The sequence below is a fragment of the Hesperophylax consimilis genome, chromosome 17, assembly GCF_061612785.1.
Source record: "Hesperophylax consimilis isolate HC1 chromosome 17, BYU_Hcon_1.0, whole genome shotgun sequence".
Lineage (NCBI taxonomy): Eukaryota > Metazoa > Arthropoda > Insecta > Trichoptera > Limnephilidae > Hesperophylax > Hesperophylax consimilis.
In genome coordinates this window covers 7,451,465-7,475,124 of record NC_142852.1, presented here as the reverse complement: position 1 = coordinate 7,475,124, position 23,660 = coordinate 7,451,465, and the positions used below count along the sequence as shown (strand labels likewise).

Below are 23,660 nucleotides of genomic sequence, written 5' to 3'. Positions count from 1 at the left end.
TATTTCCTAACTTCGTAACATATCCTAACCTTACCTAACTTCACCTAACCTCACCTAACTCCGCTTAACCTAACATGTCCTAATCTCACTATCTTTACCTAACCTTACCTAACTACATTTAATCTAACCTAACTCTGCCTAATTCCACCATATCTTACTCCACCTAACCTAATCTAGTTCCACCTAACTTAACCTAACTCCACCTAACCTTACCTAACTCCACCTAAATTAACCCAACCCCACCTAACCTCACCTAACCCCACCTAACTTCACCTAACTCCACTTGACCGCACCCAACTCCACTTAACCTAATGTCTCTTAAACTCACCTAACCTAACCTAACATAATTCCGTTAAAATAGTAATAAGGTATGTATTTTATAAAGTTTTTAAATTAATTTATTTATTTATCAATATTTACAAACTAAGAATGTACCATAACATAATAATACAGTGTTTCAGATTATAAATAAAACATATTTATCTTTACGAGAGTGTACTCACTCGTGTGTAAAAGAAAAAAAAAAGTATACATATAACAACTGTTTAAGAAATTCCATTCTTTAGCACCATTCCTCTTGTCACGCTATGCTGTGCTAGAACTTCTATTCTGCCGTATGGTATCTTGAACAAGTCGTTACAGTGGTCTCATGCTCTATAAGGTTCTTGAGTTTGTGATTCGTCTTTATCCTATAAGATTCATTTTCTATTACAGGTCCAAAGATGTTTAGTAGAATTCTACTTTCAAGGACTGGGTATTTCATCAGTCCCTTGTAATATATTATTATTTTCTCCTTACAGAATTAACAGCCTCCTGTTGGCCGATGAGATCCGGCGTTCGGTTGCGCTCGTTGTGGCTTTGGGCAGACCGAGACCGAATAAGGACTTCCGCTGGCCGGCTCTGGACTTCGGTTGGAGCCTTGTGGACGTCCTGAAGGAAGAGGGAGATGCAAAGAAAGATGGAACTGGTAAATCATTAATTTAATTAACCTCTAGAACTCTAGAGCCTCCATATTTCTCTTAAGCAAACTGTCAAAATGCAGAATGCGCGCAAAATATTTTCACATTTCATTCGATTGCAGATAACTTCACTGTTTTTGAAAGCAGATATTAGTATTACAAATTGACATATCCCATCAAAACTGTGGTTCCAACAATTCCCCCAATTTACCAGTGTATCGGCACATTGCTAGTCAATCCAAGCAAGCCTGCTATGCCTCAATACAAAGGACTATCCCATCAAAACTGTGGTTCCAACAATTCCCCCAATTTACCAGCGTATTGGCACATTGCTAGTCAATCCAAGGGAGCCTGCTATGCCTCAATACAAAGGACTATCCCATCAAAACTGTGGTTCCAACAATTCCCCCAATTTACCAGCGTATTGGCACATTTTCTAGTCAATCCAAGGGAGCCTGCTATGCCTCAATACAAAGGACTATCCCATCAAAACTGTGGTTCCAACAATTCCCCCAATTTACCAGCGTATTGGCACATTGCTAGTCAATCCAAGGGAGCCTGCTATGCCTCAATACAAAGGACTATTTCATCAAAACTGTGGTTCCAACAATTCCCCCAATTTACCAGCGTATTGGCACATTGCTAGTCAATCCAAGGGAGCCTGCTATGCCTCAATACAAAGGACTATCCCATCAAAACTGTGGTTCCAACAATTCCCCCAATTTACCAGCGTATTGGCACATTGCTAGTCAATCCAAGGGAGCCTGCTATGCCTCAATACAAAGGACTATTCCATCAAAACTGTGGTTCCAACAATTCCCCCAATTTACCAGCGTATTGGCACATTGCTAGTCAATCCAAGGGAGCCTGCTATGCCTCAATACAAAGGACTATCCCATCAAAACTGTGGTTCCAACAATTCCCCCAATTTACCAGCGTATTGGCACATTGCTAGTCAATCCAAGGGAGCCTGCTATGCCTCAATACAAAGGACTATTCCATCAAAACTGTGGTTCCAACAATTCCCCCAATTTACCAGCGTATTGGCACATTGCTAGTCAATCCAAGGGAGCCTGCTATGCCTCAATACAAAGGACTATCCCATCAAAACTGTGGTTCCAACAATTCCCCCAATTTACCAGCGTATTGGCACATTGCTAGTCAATCCAAGGGAGCCTGCTATGCCTCAATACAAAGGACTATCCCATCAAAACTGTGGTTCCAACGATTCCCCCAATTTACCAGCGTATTGGCACATTGCTAGTCAATCCAAGGGAGCCTGCTATACCTCAATACAAAGGACTATTCCATCAAAACCGTGGTTCCAACAATTCCCTTAATTTACCAGCGAATTGGCACATTGCTAGTCAATCCAAGGGAGCCTGCTATGCCTCAATACAAAGGACTATTCCATCAAAACCGTGGTTCCAACAATTCCCCCATTTATCCAAAAAATAAATTTCCTCACTTATTCAAATGAGAATTGGACATTGTTCCGTTCTTTCTCACCTTTTAAAAATTCACGTGCTTGACTCCTCAGACCGAACATTCTGTGGTCTAGAAGTGGGAACTTTAGATCACATTTTTTTAGTTGTCCCTCTCTAAACAAATATTCTCTCTTCTATCAAGCCTTATCTAAAATTGCCTCCCCTCCATTCAACATCTCATCTCTTCTAAGTCTGAATTCGATTCCAATCTTCCATATAATTTTGAAATTTGCCCATTTAAACAATACATATTAATATAAAAAAATTCACCTTTTCTCTATCCATAATTTGAAACGATGGCCTAGAACACCCTTATTGGGTGAAATTCTTATAATCTCAAGTTATTTATAACTCAGGAATGTTTGTCTTTCTTTTAGTTGCTATACTGAATTAATGCTAATTACTTTTCTTTATTTTTTTAGATGCTAAAGCACTGGAGGCAAGTCAAGAAGTGAACCCAGATAGTGAAATCGTCATTATTGAAAATGTGGATGAAGAAAATTGTCATGGTTGTCCTAAACCCGCAGAGAAGACTCTCAATGACATCATGAAGGAGAAAGAGGAAGGTCAAAGCGGGGTAAATACTTTAATGCTTTACCATATAATCACTCGAGCGATAGCTACCCAAATTTGGGTGGCAATGCTAATGGCCTTGAGCGGTAGCTACCCAAATTTGGGTGTCAATGCTAATGGCCTTGAGCGGTAGCTACCCAAATTTGGGTGGCAATGGTAATGGCCTTGAGCGATAGCTACTCAAATTTGGTTGCACTGCCCTTTCAGTGATATCCCATAGAAATAATCCAATCATACTTGTTCGCGCAATATATAGGGGATTGTTAGGTATGCATCCACAGGCTTAATGGACAAGTGTAATGTCAATTCAAAATCCTGCAAATGTCCCTTTTACCCATCCCAAAATGTCACCATAATAAAATGATTATTGCGACACACGTAAAATCGGACAAGTGGCGTCAGTTGTTCATCAGAATTCATAGTGATAACTAATATCAGACAGGGTGATTATATATTTGTGAAGTGAAATCATCCAAAATCCTGGAGACGTGTGGTAATCATCAACGGGTGAGTCCATCTTTCCTACATTCCAATCTGGGCTTATCTTGTGCTCCAGAAGCCCAGATTTATACCTTTTTGACTATTGCACTGTCCATTGGGTTTGTCGGATGCATAAATCGTCCCATAACCTAGCATTCGGTGTAGTTTGGGACTGGTCCTTTGGGCGTGTTGCATAGGGCTTTGCTCTGCACCACCTTTAAAAATATAGTGGAGTCGCAGCTTCGCGACACCAATACTTATTTTTTCCGACTTTATGTCCGGGTTAAATCTTCCCCACAGGAAAAACTAAACCCTTCCACACAATTTTCCACAAATGATCATCTAGTCAATCCACACTATGCAAGTGCATTATATAACCAAAATAAATACAAAACAATTCAAGAACAACACGTCAACTCACCAGAGATCAAATGGGAAAATAATTCACCGACTCCAGATATTTTCATATCAGAGGGTTCGGCTCGGTAGAACTCCTAACAGGGCCTATAAATCCTACTGATTCCTCAATATAAATATTTAAAAAATCTTTCGTAATCCTACATGTATTTAAAATGACTGATTTTTTCATTTTTATATATAAATTCTTTGACAGATCTAATACGCCTAAATTTTGAATGAGAGAGCTAGGTATAATGCCAGTAGCCGAAATAACACATGGTAATATTTTTATAGTCTGAGAATGATTATTATTTGAATATTTAGGGTAATCGGGTAGTTTGTTTAAGGATTTAACAAACTATGCAATTATTAATTTAGTTTTAACATTCGTGCAGATTCATAAGTTTTTTCGATTCGTTCCAGTTTTATCTAGCGTCCAAATGTACCTAACGTGGGTCACTTTAAATTTTGTCCCAAACCAATCTCCTTTCTTTCTCTTTGCTGTAGAGACAAAGGAGGTAAACACTATCATGTCTGACTTATGCATAGCATCATACAAAATTTATATTTAGGTGGTTTTCAGACGTGACCGCGGTGAGATAGAGATATCTACGACCTAGGATTATTAAGGTATTAGAGGGAGATGTGAAAAAATGTCAGTCGAATGTTTTTTGTGCGATAAACGATAGCCATCTTGAACTTGAATATTAGTTTGCGTAATTATGTTTGTCATTGTTGACGAAATTTGCATAGAATAATTTAAAATGTTTAATTCTGTGGATATCCTATTGAAATAAATTGCAAACAATTCTTTGTTTGAATTTAGTTTAAAAAAATATACATATATATGTACAGGGTTTTCCAATAAGAGGTTTTATTTTGATATTCAATCGTAAAAGATCAATGGTTTCGTTGCTTGTGTGGCACGTAGCGCCGTCTTGTTGAAAGTAAACGTTGTCCAGATCAATACCATCCAATTCCGGCCATAAAAAATCATTAATCATCTCTCGATAGCGCAATCCATTCACCGTAACTGTGGCTCTAGCCTCATTTTCGAAAAAGTATGGTTTAATGACTCCGCCGGACCATAAACCGCACCAAACAGTCACACGTTGAGGATAAAGAGGTTTTTCAATAATAACTCTTGGGTTTTCCGAGCCCCAGATGCGACAATTTTGCTTGTTGACCAAGCCACCGAGGTGGAAATGGGCCTCATAACTCAAGATGATTTGCATTTGATTCACTCAAGAGAATTTTAATAATTTCAATGCGTTGTTGAAGCGTGTTCGTTCCATTTTTATTAATGGCGTAGTTTCTACTTGTCAAATGTTAAAAAATGACAGGTTCAAAAGCAGGCTATTCAAAATAACACCTCTTATTGGAAAACCCTGTAGATTGTATGCTGCAGAAATCAGGTCACAGTATGTGCGGTAAAGCCATGTATGATCATGTGAGGAATATGAAGATCCACATAGAACGCAAGGCTGATATAAGCGTTAATGAGTAAGATTAAGAAAGGTACGCTTAGATGGTTTGGGCATGTAGAGCGAATGAGCGAAGATAGGAGTGTAAGAAGGATAGTGTAATAAGTGATGCGAATGCTAATGGTAGCAGAAGTCGGGGACGCCTGAGGAAGACATGGCACGATCAAGTGAATCAGATACTTGAGTCGGGCCATGTCAAGAGTCAGAACAATAGAAGAGTATGTATGAGACGATGTATGAATGTGAATGAGACAAGAAATGTGTGCCAAGACAGAGTTGTTTGGTGGAACGTCCTCTCTGCAAACCCCTGCAGTAAAACGGCATGATGGTTAGTTAGTTAAAAAATATATTCAATGTTAATTTGTTTTCAGGAAAGTGGCGACGTTTTTGAAGTGGGCATGTGGAGCAACGAAATGGCGGCCTCCATTCGACTGAGTGAGGAGATTGATGATGAAATGCTCTCCTCGGCTAAGCTGCCAGGAAACATCACCATGTGTCCTTCCTCGCAAGGTGAGCATAGTGCCAGCTGCCGCTAAGGTCATAAGGTATAGTAGTCTGGGGAGGATGCTCTAACACGATATTAGATCCATTAATTAAAGCTCAAAAATTGATAATGCGGACTATTTACAAAGTACACTATATTCACCCCACGAAGGACTTATTTAACGACTTCAAAGTACTCAACATAAAATCCTTATACGTCAAAAACATATCCTCCTACTATAAATTCAAACATACGAAAAAAAATATTTTTGAATCGACCCATAATACAAGATATTCCAACAAATCCAATTATACTATTCCCCCAATAAAAACCTCAATGGCACAAAGACAATTTAACTTTCTTGCTCCAAAAATATTCAATAATTTAACGTTAGAAATAAAATCAATAGCCAAATACGACAGTTTCGGGAAAGCGCTCGGGGATTTTTTGATGTGTGATTGTTATAGTGTTAGTAGCCTATTCCAAGTACTCAGATAGAGGTGTATATATTGTTTATATGCGTGAGGATGCGTCATATGGGTGTATGTATACATGTGTTGTTATATGTATATAGGTATGTCTGCTGCTATATACACATGTGTGCTTGCATGCACACATATTAAAAATTATATATATAACTATGTAAATTTTTACAATCTAATGCTAATTTACTTCTTTCTCCTTTCTAATTTCTATCTTCTACTTTTTATTACAATTTTTCCAAAATTTTAGCTTCATCTATAGTTACTAATTTCATATGTTTACACTAGATTTCATATTTCATACAAATTAATTACACTCAATTGGTCACCATGAAACAGGCAGCCGCCTAGTATGGTGATTCATTATACATATCTACTTTATGTAAATTTCAAAATAATGTAACATGTATTAAATAAATAAATAAAAATAAATAAAATAAAAGGTCATAGACTTAAAAAATATCTTCTTTCGAAGGTTGGGATGACCTTACTTACAACCTGCCATTTAGATCTAGTAACCAAACACTAATACCAAACGCCAAAAGCATTTCACGCAATGTTTTTGATCCTGAATGGTGTGTTTCAACAGGACAGTACCAAGAGTATCTTCTGCTCTGACGGATATCACCCGTCCGAAGTTGTCAGCCCATCTCTTCTGTCGGCAAACTCTGCTTTTTGTTTCCAACCGAGGCACATTCCAGAGTTGATGGTACTCTCGGTATCGCCCTAGACCACCATTCAGAATTGAAACATTGCTTGTTTGTTGCTTTTCTTCAACTTCCCCACCTTCCTCTGTCTCATCTCCTTTCCCCCCCACTACCTTCAGCCTCACAACGTATCGCAATTAGGGAGGCCATACTCTCACTGGCTGCAGACGGTTGAAAGAAAACGTAACACTCTCAAATGTTCCAAAAATCCAGGTGTTTCTTAAAGATTTCAGTAATACGAAAATTCACTAAACCAAATAGTATTTTTAACTCTTGGGGTATTTGAGGCTCCCACCACTTTCCCACCCCGGTATAAGTAACAGATGGTTACTCCTTCAGGGTACACAGCAGGACTCTATTTTTTTAATATATATATTTTTTATTTTTTTATTTTTTATTTTTATATTTTTTTTATATATTTAATATATTGATAAAAGACTGTAGGTATACAACGATTCTAGACCTCAAATGTCGCTGCATGAGAAGTTAGTTAGCACTATGCAAGATGCTCAGGTTAGTATAAATGTTAGGTTAGTATAAAAGTCGGCAGTCCCTCAAAAGTGCAATCAAACGTCAGTTGGTCCACAGGTGAGGTTCGACAACCGCTCACACTCGCGGTGACCGTCTGATTTTGCCCCAAAGAAAGAGATAAGCTGATATATTATTATTATTATGTAATGAGCAGGCAGCATTCTGCTGATGCGCTTATATCTGATTTCACAACAAGTTTGCCAGCAATTGAGTTGTTTTAAGTTTGAACTAAGTCCTTTCTTCTCTCCAAATGTGAATCCAATAAAGCTTTGAATTGATTTATATTTGTTGCATCGATGACATGTTGTGGGAGTTTGTTCCAAGCATCCACTACTCTATTTGCAAGGAAGTGTTTTCTAGGATTTGGTAATGTGAAGATTTGTTGGATGCTAGGGCAACTGTAATGTCCAGATAAAAGTCTCGATCAAGTCACCCCTTTCTCTTCTTTCTTGTAAGGTTGGTAATCTTAGTTCCTTGAGTGTATCTTGGTATCGTAGATCTTTCAGAGCTCTTGGTATTTTGTCTCTGTACTCTCTAACAGATTTATATCCTTTGCGAAGTAAGGACTCCGTATTTGGAAAGCATATTCCAGGAGAGGTCGCACATATGTTTTATATATTTTTAACATCATGTCTGGTGTTAGGTATATATATAGGCTGTGAGCAGCCAAAGACCCTAAAGAAGAAATCGAGCGTCAGACGGGAGAGGAGCGCAAGGAAGGAGGTCTAGCTCTTACAGACCTCACGACAACCAAGAGCACCTCGTAAGGGGGAGGCGCGACACGTGATCCATACACCATGTCCAGAGGATAAAGGAGAAGCCAGTTTTTCTGCAGAGTCTTTACTGTATCTAAATTTGCATATATTTTATTTGCAGGCGGTGCAGACTGGAGTTTAGCGACATCTCCTCGGAGGCAGCCGCATCAGAGGAAGTATTCCGTGGCCGACAGTGACGCTAGCTACGTTTCTAGGTACGCAAACACTCCTCGTCAATCCAAATCCTTTTTTTAAATATTTCATTTATTTACACTGGCGTACTGTACAGATACTTAAATAGTACACAACTGCTGACCCTGTACAATCGCGCCCCACTATTGAATATGGCAGCCACCTCTGGTCTGTAGCCCCAAAATACCTGATAAAAACCCTTGACTCTGTGCAGAAACGGGCAGTTTGTTTAATAGATTCCCCTGTCTTCAACGAATTGCTATCTTTAAAGCACAGGCGTCAGGTGGGAATGCTGTCCTTGTTCTACCGGTATTTTAATGAAATATGCTTCGAGGAACTAGCTTAATAGTAACATTACATTTTTGTACACAGTTGACATTTGTCACATGAGAATGGATCAATTCTAAGACTCGTTCTTGGGTGTGGAACGATTTGTAGACATCTGTGTTTCCTCCATCCTACAACATGCATCTCTTCAAGATCAATGTTCACTCATTCCTCTTCTCAATAAGACTCTCCACACAGCATCCCCAAAGACGACATAGGCTCTGATGGAAATTATTTTCCTCAGCACGTCTTGTGTGGAGTCAATTCAAAAGATTGGCAATTCAGGACAGTGGCAATTCAACACACTTACGAAAGTGATTGAAGTCATTGAAAGTGATGAAAAAAGGCCTATAAACCTAACATAACTTAGTTTTTTGTTCATCACTTTATATCACTTTTCAAAAGTGTGTTGACTAGTTGTCCGGTCAACAAAAATACAAAGTTTTTTATAGGGTACAGCCTAATTATTGTGTTATTGCTGTTGGTTTCCAGTGATTTTGATGCATCCGCCGAAGATGTGATTTCATCTGACGAAGAAACAGACGACGATGATAAAGTCGTTGCTAGCGAACCGTCCGAACAAGGTAATTTTTTAGTCGTTTGACAATTTATTGCCGGTAAGATATTTCCGTGAAGATTGCAAAGATAACCTTAGATGGATGGATACCTCACATCAAACAAATCACAAACAAACTTCTCAAAACAATACACATTTTCCTAAACATAAGAAACATATATAAAATAAAACAATATATTTTGCACTTTGCCAATCAATAATAGAATATGGAATTATTGCTTGGGGAGGAGCAACAAACTCGGCTATCAATTACATAGAAACCGCACAGAAAACGATCTTAAAGGTAATACTAAAAAAACATAGACTGACTGATACAGACCAAATATTCAACAGCTGTGACGTACTAGATATACGCCAATTATACGTTAAAACACTACTAAACTACATTTTTGACAAAAAAAATAAATTTCAACATAAACAAAATAATACTAACAGACAAGTTAGACAAGCGTACAAAGAAAACATAAAAACTCCGACAGTAAATTCAAGCTTTGGACAAAGACACTTTCAACAGTGTAAAACTTGAAATAAAAATTGAGGAAAATAAAAATAAATTCAAACACAAAATTACAAAATGGATTAAAGAACAAAAAAGACAATATTAACAAAATGTCATAGCATAAAATAAAAATAAAACCTACACGTAACACACAAAACCAATATAAACACACATCACTCACAAACACACAAGATTATATTTTAAATGTATTATGTAGATTATATTTTCATATTATAAAATGAAGGCCTCAGCACGGGCAAGCCACCCAGTGAGGCCAACATTACTGGAAAACTTTGAAATGTAAAAAATATTGCTACCCGCTATCAAAATACTCATCATTTCTACAAGGTGGGGCAAAAAAAAGTAATGTCATAATGTGAGAGAGCCATAATTTTTGCAAATGTCATTGTGCTTTTACCTCTATGTTGTAGACAGATAGAAAATTAGTTGACAACAAGCAATGAGGTGATACACACCTAAAGAACGCGGAATTATTGTTACTGCTTATTTGACCAATTTCCGGTCTGTTGTTTTAATGTAGCGTGAATTTCGTCAATGTGCATCAACTCAGGAGGAAGTGGTCATTTGATAGATATAATTTTTGCAACTTAATGTCATCAATTTTACACCTTCAAATAAACTTTCTATGAAAACTGCGCCCAATTTTTTAAATTTCTAACAAAATGGCAGCCAATTTATTGAACAAATTTAGTGGAATTATTGTAAGAAATCATTTTTTTTGTGTTGTGAATTCGTCTTACGCATTTGATAATCTTGATTGGATATGACAATATTGACAGCCAACACGTTGCCCGGCAAAATTATTGACTGCCAAGACAATTTATTGATCAGTGATAGGCAATCGAGTCAAGTGGCGGTTCTTCCCTTAGGTCAATTGATGTTCGACCCTCCAAAATTATAAGACAACAATAAATTATGTGCAACAAAATAAGTGGTCTTATTCTTATTTATTTGAAATGTACCACGAAACAGCAGCGCTGCGAGCCGCACCTGCGAGTGACGAGCAGTGACATCTATGGTCTCGAATAGAAGCTTTCATTCACAAGTCCACACGATTCGCTGGGTCGATTTAAAGAATGTCCCCAGCTTTGGCATCTTCTGTCCCTATGCGCGCCATAGAGTAAATGAGATGGCACTATGTCTTTTGAAAGCTTAGGGACGCTTAGGTAATGGCCGTGACTGAGACAGCACGAAGAATATTATATGTTTTAACCTCTCAGACAAAGACTTTTATCTACTATGTGTTCCTTTGAGAACTGTCAAAACGTGATAATTTTTGTGTTATTTACGAGTTTTGCTAAAGGCTTCATAACTAACGTTTTGGGAAACGTAGCCTCATTCTAAAAAATGTTTCGGAAAGATTATGAAATCCACTATCGCATTGTGTTGTCGTACGTAAATATTTGCGTTTCTAAATATACATTTTATGAAAACGTCAAAAATATGTAAAAATCGCTTACAATTATTTCAAAGCTTTGAAAAATGTACTTTTTTCTGAGTATCATAAAGAAATAACACCTTATATATTGAACAAATATAATTAAAAACTATTAGTCACCTCAAAATATTAACCGTTCAAACTAAAATATTTTTAATAAATTATTTAGAAACGCAATAAATTATGAACGAACAAGATGACACTCTACGTTCCATAGATATTCTTGAATACAGACGCGTAGCGTTATTCATTATCGATACTCTGTTTTTTAAATCATGGCAATCCGTATACTAGTGATGGAAATAAATCGATTTTTGTAAAATCTCGCGCGTTGACGTGAAAAGACGTTCTAATGTCTTGACCGCTATTATCATATTTACGTCTTTTGACGTTCTAATGTTCTGAGTGGTTAAAGAGATGGTGACATAAACAAATGCCAGTTTTTCATTTTACACGCTTGTGTGTGGAACATTGGTTGTTTTTCAATTGACTCGCACACAATATCTTTGGATACTGCGGACGGGCGTTTCAAACTCTCCTCTTTTATTTACTTTAATGTACAACTACATTAAAACGTAATCTCTTGTGAGTGAGATATTGGCTGTTATACTTTTCATTTGACTGTAGTGAGAATATAAATATTGAAAATCTAATTATTTTATGTTTTAAGGTATTTTGATTAATCGAAAACATGTTATATGTATTTTAAATCAATTTTTTCATAATTTTTGAGTACAATACACACAAAAGAAAAAGTACTTTTACACACATGTTACAACATATGTATTAATAAATAATGCAATGTAGAAATGAAACTTTTAACTTTTTCTCCGTAATAATGACATATGTGCCAAGCACCAATTGCACAAACCATCAGTTTCGATCAAGTAATAGGTTCGCCAGTTGAGAGTGAACTATCGGCTGTCACCAATGTTCGTGGCTAGTGATGTCCTTGCAAGGCTTGAATGGTTAATTTTAGTTCCTTGAGTCCATCTTCATATTGCCGATTTTTCAAAGCTCTTGGTATGTTTGTGAATCGTCTCAGTACCGTCTGTATTAGAATGTGTGTACCTAAATAAGAGGTGTACGGTTTTGTGAATTCTAGGCGGCATTAGGATAGAGTTCAAGTCGGGCAATGAGGCGGAGGCCATTGAGCTGGTGCCGGCGGTGCCGTCCTCACCAATCGCCGATCCGCTCGCCGTGCAGCGTCACGCCGCCCAGGAGCTGGCCAGCCGTCAAGCTTTCACCGCATTCTTCTACGGCCGCGAGGCAAGGGAAGACGAGTCCACGCTCAAGGTAATCAAACAAGCAAACAACCTAACCTAACATAACCTAACCTAATCTTACCCAATCTAACCTAACATGACCTAATCTCAGAGGAAGTGAGCAGTGGCCAGAATTGGACCAACGAAAAGGTAGATAGATTGCGTGGAATATTTGCGGGGTATATTTGTAAACAGGAAGAAGTGAACACGGGTTTTGAAGAGATAATTCCACAGCCAATATTTGTATCTCTGTAAATAAAAACTCTTCCAATCAGCCGTCTTCCGTTCTTGTTCATCCCTCTTCAGCTTAGCAGTGAAATCACAAAACCCTCGACTCCTTCAGTGCTGCGGTCTCCGAGTAGTTAAATAAAAAATTTGGTACGGCGACCATAATATCAAGTAAGAGTTCATCCCTGTCAAAAAATTATTTTCTTTATTCTTTTCATATAATATTTGTTCTATTTTTTTCTAACCTGTTCTGAAATATTCCGAATTTGTGCATATATTTTCTTCTTTTTCAGTATATTGAGAAATTTACCAAAGCCGTAGAAGCCAACGAACTGGACATCTTGAAGAGTGGCGTCTTGGTTCCTGTGACCCAATCCGTTGAGTCAATCAAAATGCAGGAGTTTTCTGAGACCATCTCCTTTCACAACAACCAGACCAACATACAAATGTTTGGTGCCAGGGGAGTCATAAAACACTGGAACACTACGTTGTCCATAACCAACGATTCATCAACCGAACCCAATTTGAAAACGGAAGATAAAACAACCGAAGTTGTTGAAACAGCTGATTTGAATTTGAAAATGGAAGATGAAACAGCTGAAGTTGTTGAAACAGGTGATTTGAATTTAAAATTGGAAGATAAATCAACCAAACTGCTTAAAGTTGATGATATGAATTTGAAATTAGAAGATAAATCAACCAAACTGGTTATAGCTGATGATTTATATTTGAAAGATGAAAGCGACTTTAAAATAGCAAAAATAATACCAAAAAAAACTAGAAGCCACCAAGAAACATCCAAAATTATTCAGGCAGATGAACATACCGATGCAAATAAGTCAGTTTTAAATGAAAATCAGAGTAAGATTGATGTTCTTGTCAGCAAAAATACTGGAACAGATGTTTTAGCATCGCTTAACAATGAAATTGTCACTAATATGCATCAATTTGAGGTGTTAAAGGACTCAAAAGATTTGGACATAGGTTTTGGTGATGATAAAACAAACCCATTTCCTGATGTTTATGATTTAGCACTGAGCCAAGTTGAAATTGCTGATCTTTTCAAGGAGATGTTTCCGTATGAAGAAATTCAGCAAAATGAAAATGGACTACTTAAAAATGGACGTATTTCCTTGGCTGATTTGGAATTGAACAAGCGTAGAATATTGAGAGAAATAAAACAATCTTTGCCGAAAGAGTCGTGGCGGAAATATAATTTCTTTGCGCTAAGGGACTTTCAAGATGACGGTGATTTTGAAAGGGATTACAGCGATGTGACGGAAAAATACAGGGAAATTATTGATAATGCAGCTGAAAGAATGTCTACAGTTGATAATGCAGCTGAAATAAAGTCTACAGTTGATAATGCAGCTGTAATAAAGTCTACAGTTGATAATGCAGCTGAAATACAGTCTACAATTGATAATGCAGCTGTAATAAAGTCTACAGTTGATAATGCAGCTGAAATAAAGTCTACAGTTGATAATGCAGCTGTAATAAAGTCTACAGTTGATAATGCAGCTGAAATAAAGTCTACGATTGATAATACAAAGGAAATAAACTCAACTACTTGTTTTCAAGTCGATAATGAGCCTAAAATAAAAAATACCATTGACGGTGATCGAATTGAGAAAACAGTCGACAATGTTGGTTCATTTGATGAAAAAATCAGCGATTTCGATGCGAATTTCAGTTTTGACTATCAACCAGATTTAAACAGCCACCCAGGACCAAGCCCCAGTGTAATATTACAGGTAAATTTTACATAAATCTTTTTTTTACGTCGAAGCTCTGGTATCATTAAAATGCACAGTTCTTACCATCTGGAATTTCTAGGTAAACGTATCTGGTTACGCCATCCATGCGACCACTGTACTGAGATAATATTGTTGTTCATTGTCCTACCTTCGTTCTATTCCCACACCTCTTTCGCTGCACATTGTGCAATCAGTCTGTTACAATAACCCGCACCGCTCGTCTACAAACCGCTCCTGCGAGATCTTATCATAGCTTAAATCGCTAGATGAAACATATTCACGAACGCTTTTCCTACATACAATAACCCGCGCACTTCTCGTGCAAAATCGCTTTGCGTTCAGTGCTACCGCAGTGATACCTGAGGAGGATAGACAGGAAGAAGGTGAGTCCTTCCTTATCCATACAACATATTATTGTCTTATGTGCAGTGGTAATTACACTAACATTCAAGGTCCTTCGGCAAACATTTTTTACACTTGCAGTATCAGTTCTATAATCAACGTGAACGGTCGCGCGCAGCGAAGTAAAGTATTGTCGCAAAAATTGCAAGCGCTGCCGAGCGCCGAGCTACTTGCGCAGCGAGCGCAGCGAGTTAACACATTATGGACACGGCCATTGATAATATAAAAACTGAAATACAAAAAATTACAACAGTGAAAGATTCGAAAGCAAAAACGAACCTAGAACAAAATGTTTATATATTAGAAGAGCTTTGGAAAACTGAAAAAATTAAACACCAAAAAGAAATAATCAAACTACAAAAAAAAAATATCGAAAATTACGAAGAACTTACGAAGAAAATAGAAAAAGTCGTGGAAAAAAACAGTAAAATACCATCTTACGCGCAAGTTCTAGCAGCAAATAAAAAAGAAATTTCAAAAGAAGAGAGGTTCTCTATAATAATATCATCAACTAAAAAAACAACAAAAGCTGCAGAAATATGTGACAAGATACAGAAAGACATCAAACTAGACCAACTTAAAATTGGAATAAATGGATTAAGAAAAACAAATAAAGAGCAAGTAATCATATCATGCCCAAAAAAAGAATATACCAACATTCTTACGGAGGAAATTAAAAAACTCAATTATAACCTGGAAATAAATGAAATAAAAAAGAAAAAACCCAAATTAATTTTGAAAGGACTCAAATCGAACTTGACGGAAGAGGAAATAGTAAATGGGATACTCACACAAAACGAAGGGATTCAAGACATTGTAACGAAAAACGAAGAAAATAAAATAAATTTGATTACTGAAATAAAATACAAACATTCTAATAAATACCAACGTGGTACTCGGGATCAAGAAAATGAAGAACAAAACAAATTCTCGAACTATATCGTGGAAACCAGCGGTACAACACGAAAAAATTTGCTATCATTAGAAAAGATAAATATCCAGTACCAAAGGGTTAACATAGTGGATTGTGATCCTTTAACTCAGTGCTACCACTGCTGCAAATTCATGCACACAGCCTCCAGATGCCTAAATCGAACGAATCCATCGGTGTGCCCGCATTGCACGGGTGACCATACTTTTGCTAAATGCCCTGAAAGAGAAAAAACACCGGTTTGTGCAAATTGCACATCGCAAAATAAGAAATATGGCGAGAAAAATAAAACAGACCACGCAGCTTTCAGCAACTTATGTCCCTACAAAAATAAAATGCTCAAAGTAGCAAGAGACAGAATAGACTTCGAAGAAAAATGACAGAATTTTTATATAACGCACTAGACGAAAAAAATAATATTGACGAAAAAACATATGACAGCTATCAAGAATACCGTACCCACCAAAACGACCTCAATCGCAGCCCTTTAATTCTACACATGAACATAAGAAGTTTAGAACGAAACATGGATGAATTTTTGACAACAGTAAATAATGATCTCAGGAAGCCCGCTTGCATTGTGTTAACGGAAACACATTCAAGTGGCGAAGTGGCGTACTATATACCGGGATATACCTATGTATCTACTACAAACCGAATTAACAAAAACAGTGGAATCGTTATGTTCGTAGAAAATAATTGTGACATATTGTGCGAGGAAGAAATTAATGTGAATGGAACAAACTGCTTACATGTACAAATGAAGTGTTATAACAAAAAAATTGATATTATCTCTCTATACAGAACGCACTCGTCTACTGTCTGTTTGTTTATTGAAGAATTAAGACATGTGTTATTAAACTACAGAAACGCGAATACAATAGTTTTAGGTGACATTAATTTAAACATATCGCACGATTATACATCGAACGATAAAGATAATTACTTAAATATGATGGCGGAATTGAATTATGTGTCGTGTATTAACTCTTACACCAGAAACGTCAATGGGCAACGTCCATCATGCATTGATCACATTTTCACAAATATCAAGGATATAAATAATTTAAACTCGGGAATTATAAAAACCTCAATTACCGACCATTACATGACTTTGCTACATTACAATTCAATAATACCTCAGGCGATAAACCAACATTGCGGACAAACTGCTAATAATAAGAACGAAATATCTGTTGTTAATATCGAATCTTTGAAAAATAAATTGTCATCTGAATTATGGTTAGATATTCTCCAAAGTGATAACGTCAACGAGTGCTGTAAAATATTTGAAAATAGATTAACGAACTTTATAAATGATTCAAAAAAAATTATTCCAAAAGGAAATTCGGCAAAATTTCGTAAAATCAAACCGTGGATAACACATGGGCTTGTTGTGTCCATAAGACACAAAGAATGGCTTTATAAAGAAACAAAAAAAAAACCACTAGACATTAAATTAAATGTTCATTTTAGAGAATACAAAAATAAATTAACCACGCTCATAAAAAACACGAAAGAAAATTATTATAAAAATAAACTTGATGATTCTGAAAATGACAGTAAGAAAGTTTGGAATATAATCAATGAAATCATGGAAAATAAACAAAATACCAAAAGTAATACTATTAAGAGTGTAATACAAAACAATAACATAATTAACTGTATTGAAGAACCTAAAAAAGGAGCAAACGCTTTTAACGATTTCTTTGCAAATATCGGAAAGAGTCTAGCAGAAAAAATTACCGTGAAAAAAATAAATAAGATGTATATTGAAAATATTCCGAATATAGAAACTAAACTTGAACTCTTCGAACCAACCAATCCGTCTGAAATTGTACAAATTATATCAAAAATGCGAGGTGGTTCTGCTCCGGGATTTGACGGTCTCACTGTAAAAACACTAAAAATCATTAAAAATTATATTTCTACACCAATTTCTCATATTATAAACAATAGCTTTAAGACAGGAGTTTTCCCGAGCACGTATAAGAAAACCATAATCTCTCCAATATTTAAGTCCGGTAGCCCGGAGGACATTTCTAATTATAGACCCATTTCACTCTTATCTAATATATCGAAAATTTTTGAAAAAATTGTTAAAAAAAGACTAACTGCATTCTTAAAAAAAAACTCGATTATAAATGAAAATCAATTCGGTTTCACAGAGGGAAAAAGTACCCAAGATGCCATTGCAAAAATTTCATCTAGTATTCAGAGTGCCCTGGACAAATCAAATAAATGTATAGGAATTTTTATTGATTTAAAGAAAGCATTTGACAGCATTTCCCATGAAAGACTTATATTAAAATTAAAAGAAAATGGCATTGACCACTTAGCTCTTAAATGGATAGAAAGCTATTTAACAGAGAGACCTCAAATTGTAAAATTAAACCAAACTTTTAGTACACCACTAACAAGTACATTTGGCATTCCTCAAGGCACGGTCCTCGGACCATTACTATTTCTAATGTATGTAAATGACATTTTCCAACAGAAAATCAAAGGTGAATTAATCTCTTATGCTGATGATACTGTCTTATTAATAAAAGGTCAAACATGGGAACTAGTTAACAAACTTGCAAATGAATGTATTAATATCTTAAAATCATGGTTTGATAATAACCTACTCACACTTAATGCCAAAAAAACAACATATGTATTATTTTCACTACAAAAAATACCTAAACACAAAGTAAATATCATAATCCATAATGAAAATTGTGACAATGTCAACTGTAAACTACTTAATCCTATTTGTACTGTAATCAACTCTTCTTCTGAAATAAAATATCTTGGTGTGATCATCGATGAAAATTTGAAATGGAAAAGCCATATTACGGAGTTAGTAAAGAGAATAAGGAAATGTATATATATATTTGTTAGGTTAAGAAATATTTTAAATGTGAAAATACTAAAAAATGTATATTATGCTCTTGTCCACTCCCTGCTTATTTACGGAATCATAGGTTGGGGAGGATCTTATAAAAACAACCTACACTCAGTAAAAGTCTCACAAAAAATTATTATAAAGGTAATACTTAAAAAAAACTCTACTTTCCCAACAAAATTGCTTTTTAAATTGTTTCCAGTACCAAATATTGATGATATATTTAAGCAAACTTCAATTATAAAAATGTGTAAAGAAAAAAATAACACAGAATATCAAGAATTTTACAAACTGATGAGAAATGGAAATCAATTTATTACGCCAATCTTTAAAACAACTCAAATGCAAAACCATTATATTTACCAAGCCATAAAAAACTACAATAATCTCCCTTCCGAATTGCGCTGTATTACGAACCAACAAGAACAAATAAATAAAATCAAACTTTTTTTCCAAAAAAAATTATATTAAAAAAAATATGTATATATATATAATATTTATATTTTACACATAACATTGAATCTAAGTAAGAATCGTGGCTCCCTTATCAGGCACAAGAGCTCCTCTTTTCTGATAAGGTATACATGACCAACTATGTACCTAAATATGATATATTGCAAAATATGTATGATTTAATGTAACTATGATCTATATTAAAATAATAAAAAAAAAAAAAAACTTTTTTGTTGTTTGTTTTTGGGGTGTTATGCCGTGTTGCGCTAACTCCTTCTTTAGCCGACGTTTCGGACAGCGTTGCAGTGTCCATCATCAGGGCAGATCCGGTAGATCCGAAGATGTGCCCTGATGATGGACACTGCAACGCTGTCCGAAACGTCGGCTAAAGAAGGAGTTAGCGCAACACGGCATAACACCCCAAAAACAAACAACAAAAATGCTTTTGGCCGTGAGAATCTAAAAACTTACCATTTTTTACACTCTTTAAAAAAACATACCATAACACCTTTTACACACCAGTATCCTTCTTCAACTTGCAATATCATTTATATCACGCACTATGTTTTATCACATAGGATTCTCATTTCTAATTCAGTCTACTTATGTACTTTTTCTGCCAATTCCATCTAATTGAAACCGCACTTTGCTTCATCCACGAGCATACACATTCTTTTGGTATTCTAACCAAACTAGTTTTGTATTATGATTGAACAAAATATTGGAGTCAATATTAAAATTTTAACATTCCCTTTTCAACGCTGATTCCATGTCCGTTTAAGCTTTTGAACAAATTGTGATCAGCAGAAAAGCACAATTATCATGTTTTTATGACTATGACTAGGATCGGCATTTAATATTTCAAATGTCAAATTAACAAAAAGGCGCTGATTTGCCGTCTGAACACAACCTTTCGCTTGAATATCTGTGAAGCAATCCCAACCTAAAACATTTGGCATAATAATATACTTTTTAATTTATGAAATGTGCCGTTATTGACTATTTTTGTAATTTTCAGGCGCTAACAATGTCGAACGCGAACGACGGCATAAATTTGGAACGTTTGGAGACAATTGGCGACAGTTTTCTCAAGTACGCGATAACCACATACCTGTATTGTACCTACCAGAATATACATGAAGGAAAACTGTCGCATCTCAGGAGCAAGCAGGTATGGCATTATGAAATTTGCACTGGCGCAATTTTATCTTCATCACAAGCTTTGAAATATTCAGTTCTTAATTTTCTGAGGCACAAAAATATTAATTCTCAATCAGTGAGTTCTGGCTTTGTAAAATGTACACTGTCTCGCAAATTCAACTTCATTGTAGTATATATATACGAGGGTGGGTCAATAAGTCCTTAGAAAAAAGCATTAAAACAGTTTGTATTTTTGTATTTTTTTTTATTTCTCAACATAATCTCCTTGGAGCTCAATACACTTGGTTAGACGTTTCTCAATTTTTTTTAAACCGTCAGAAAAATAAGTTTTCGGAAGGTCCTCAAAATAAGCATTTGTCCGATCGATGACTTCTTCATTTGAAAAAAAAACGTTGTCCACTTAGCCATTTTTTTAAGTTTGGGAAAAGGAAAAAGTCACTGGGGGCTAAATCTGGCGAATACGGTGGGTGGTCGACCAATTCGAACTTCAATTCTTCAATTTTAGCCATTGATCGTAAACATGTGTGAACACGGGCATTGTCCTGATGAAAGAGGATTTTTTCCCTGTTTAAATGAGGCCGTTTTTCTTCAATTTTGTTTTTTAGCTGGTTCAATAAAGATGCATAATAATCCCCTGTTATTGTTTTTCCTTTTTCCAAATAGTCAACGAAAATAATTCCACGTGCATCCCAAAATACAGTAGCCATAACCTTACCAGCTGATTTTACGGTTTTCGCCTTCTTTGGACATGGTTCGCCTTTCGCAATCCACTGCTTTCACTGTTCTTTCGTCTTGGGAGTATAGTGGTGTATCCATGTTTCATGTACAGTCACAAAGCGACGAAAAAATTCATTCGGATTGCGTTGCATGAGCGACAACAGGGCTTTAGAGGCCACCACCCTATTGCGTTTATTGTCGACTGTGAGCAAACGCGGCACCCATCTTGCAGAATTTTTTTTCATGCCTAATTTGTCATGTAAAATAGAAATGACGCTACCTTTTGAAATCCCTGTAACCTCAATTATCTCACTCAACTTTAATCTTTGGTCACTTAACACCATATCGTGGATTTTATTGATCATTTCTGGTGTAGTCACCTCTACAGGACGTCCTGAGCGTGGTTCATCCTTTGTTGATGTACGACCACGTTTAAATTCATTTAACCAGTTATAAATAGTTGCAAGTGAAGGAGCAGATGTGCCGTGAACTAAATCTAACTCATTATTATTTTCTTTGCTCAATCATTATTTTCTTTGCTGTTAACCCTTTTATATTAAAATGTTTAATAACAGCTCTAAACTCAATTTTCTCCATTTTTGTAAACAAGCAAATATTTTTTTTTTAAATGTACGAGAAACACGCAACAACCCGACCAATCTGCTTGAAACTTCGCAGCATACTGAATCGGTAGTGCCGCTGCATGAAAACAAACCGCTTACAGTACTAGTCGCGCCACATGTCGGCTTTTCTAAGGACTTATTGACCCACCCTCGTATTTAATATATTTGCGGTCACCTTTCAGAAATTAAACATTGCTTGAAATTGGTTTTGCTATGTTTGGTGACCAGATCTGAATAGCCAGGTATTCCCCTCCCCCTCTTTCCCCTCCCCCTCTTTCCAGTCCCCATATCCTACAACCCCACAACATACCCTTTATATATAGTCTCACTAGCTGGTCCAGTTTCTTCACCACCTAGGATTCTTGCTGTAGAGTCTCCATCTTCTATCTTCGTCGAACGTCACAGAGGTGCTGCCAAGGTCTGGTATCTGTGAGAGGAAATTCTGTCAGCGCTTTATGAGCAGCAGACACATACCTGGACGGATGACGAACCTCGTGCTGGCACTGTTGGTCGACGTGGTGGACTCTTTCGCTGCAGCAGCTGTCCAGTTTCTTCATCACCTAGGATTCTTGCTGCAGAGTCTCCATCTTCTGTCTTCGTCGAACGTCACAGCGGTGCTGCCAAGGTCTGGTATCTGTGAGAGGAAATTCTGTCAGCGCTTTATGAGCAGCAGACACATACCTGGACGGATGACGAACCTCGTGCTGGCACTGTTGGTCGACGTGGTGGACTCTTTCGCTGCAGCAGCTGTCCAGTTTCTTCATCACCTAGGATTCTTGCTGCAGAGTCTCCATCTTCTGTCTTCGTCGAACGTCACAGCGGTGCTGCCAAGGTCTGGTATCTGTGAGAGGAAATTCTGTTAGCGCTTTATCAGCAGCAGACATATACCTGGACGGATGACGAACCTCGTGCTGGCACTGTTGGTCGACGTGGTGGACTCTTTCGCTGCAGCAGCTGTCCAGTTTCTTCATCACCTAGGATTCTTGCTGCAGAGTCTCCATCTTCTATCTTTGTGTCACCTGTTCCTGTACTTCATTTTACTTAACTTAACTTCACTTTATTTTTGTAATACCTGCATCTCCCCTGAGGTTATATCTCACAAAAGCGGCGCTATAAAAATTGTCCAATAAATAAATAAACATTAAATATGTACATTATTTTGAATTGTCCAGGTTTCGAACTTGAATCTTTATCGTCTGGGTCGAATTCGTGCCCTTGGCGGACGCATGGTTGCCAGCAAGTTTGAACCGCACGACAACTGGCTTCCGCCATGCCACCGCGTGCCGCCGCATCTTGAACGTGCCTTGATAGACACACATGTGAGTATTACGCTCCTTTATACAGGTATCTGACCTAACCTAACCTAACAGCTCACATAACCTTACATTGTTAAACTATCCTTAAACATATTGACATTTTAAACGTGGTAATTAAATTGGAGATTTCAGCTAACGAAATAACTAAAATGTCACACTTTGTGTTGATTTTAAAAGGATTATTACCATACTTCTTAGTGGATCAACTTAGTGTCACCAATTTAGTGTCAACCAAATTAGTGTCACAACATTAGTGTCACCAATTTAGTGTCACCAGTTTAGTGTCACCAATTTTGTGTCACCAATTTAGTGTCACCAAATTAGTGTCACCAGTTTAGTGTCACTAATTTAGTGTCACCAAATTAGTGTCACCAGTTTAGTGTCACAACATTAGTGTCATCAATTTAGTGTCATTAATTTATTGTCACCAAATTAGTGTCACCAGTTTAGTATCACCAATTTAGTGTCACCAAAATTAGTGTCACCAATTAAGTGTCACCAAATTAGTGTCAAAAATTTAGT

The 23,660-nt window shown here is 36.6% G+C and overlaps 1 protein-coding gene across 1 annotated transcript in view; it reads left to right on the top strand.

The window, feature by feature from the left end:
* Dcr-1 (Endoribonuclease Dcr-1) overlaps positions 1–23,660 on the top strand; it is a 111,841-nt gene that overhangs the window by 61,105 nt on the left and 27,076 nt on the right. Inside the window, exons 21-29 of the mRNA XM_089641762.1 lie at positions 801–967; positions 2,869–3,023; positions 5,754–5,892; positions 8,463–8,556; positions 9,353–9,444; positions 12,501–12,691; positions 13,182–14,642; positions 20,340–20,492; positions 22,995–23,141. Coding sequence (XP_089497888.1) covers positions 801–967; positions 2,869–3,023; positions 5,754–5,892; positions 8,463–8,556; positions 9,353–9,444; positions 12,501–12,691; positions 13,182–14,642; positions 20,340–20,492; positions 22,995–23,141 — 2,599 coding nt within the window. The remainder of the gene's footprint in view (positions 1–800; positions 968–2,868; positions 3,024–5,753; positions 5,893–8,462; positions 8,557–9,352; positions 9,445–12,500; positions 12,692–13,181; positions 14,643–20,339; positions 20,493–22,994; positions 23,142–23,660) is intronic.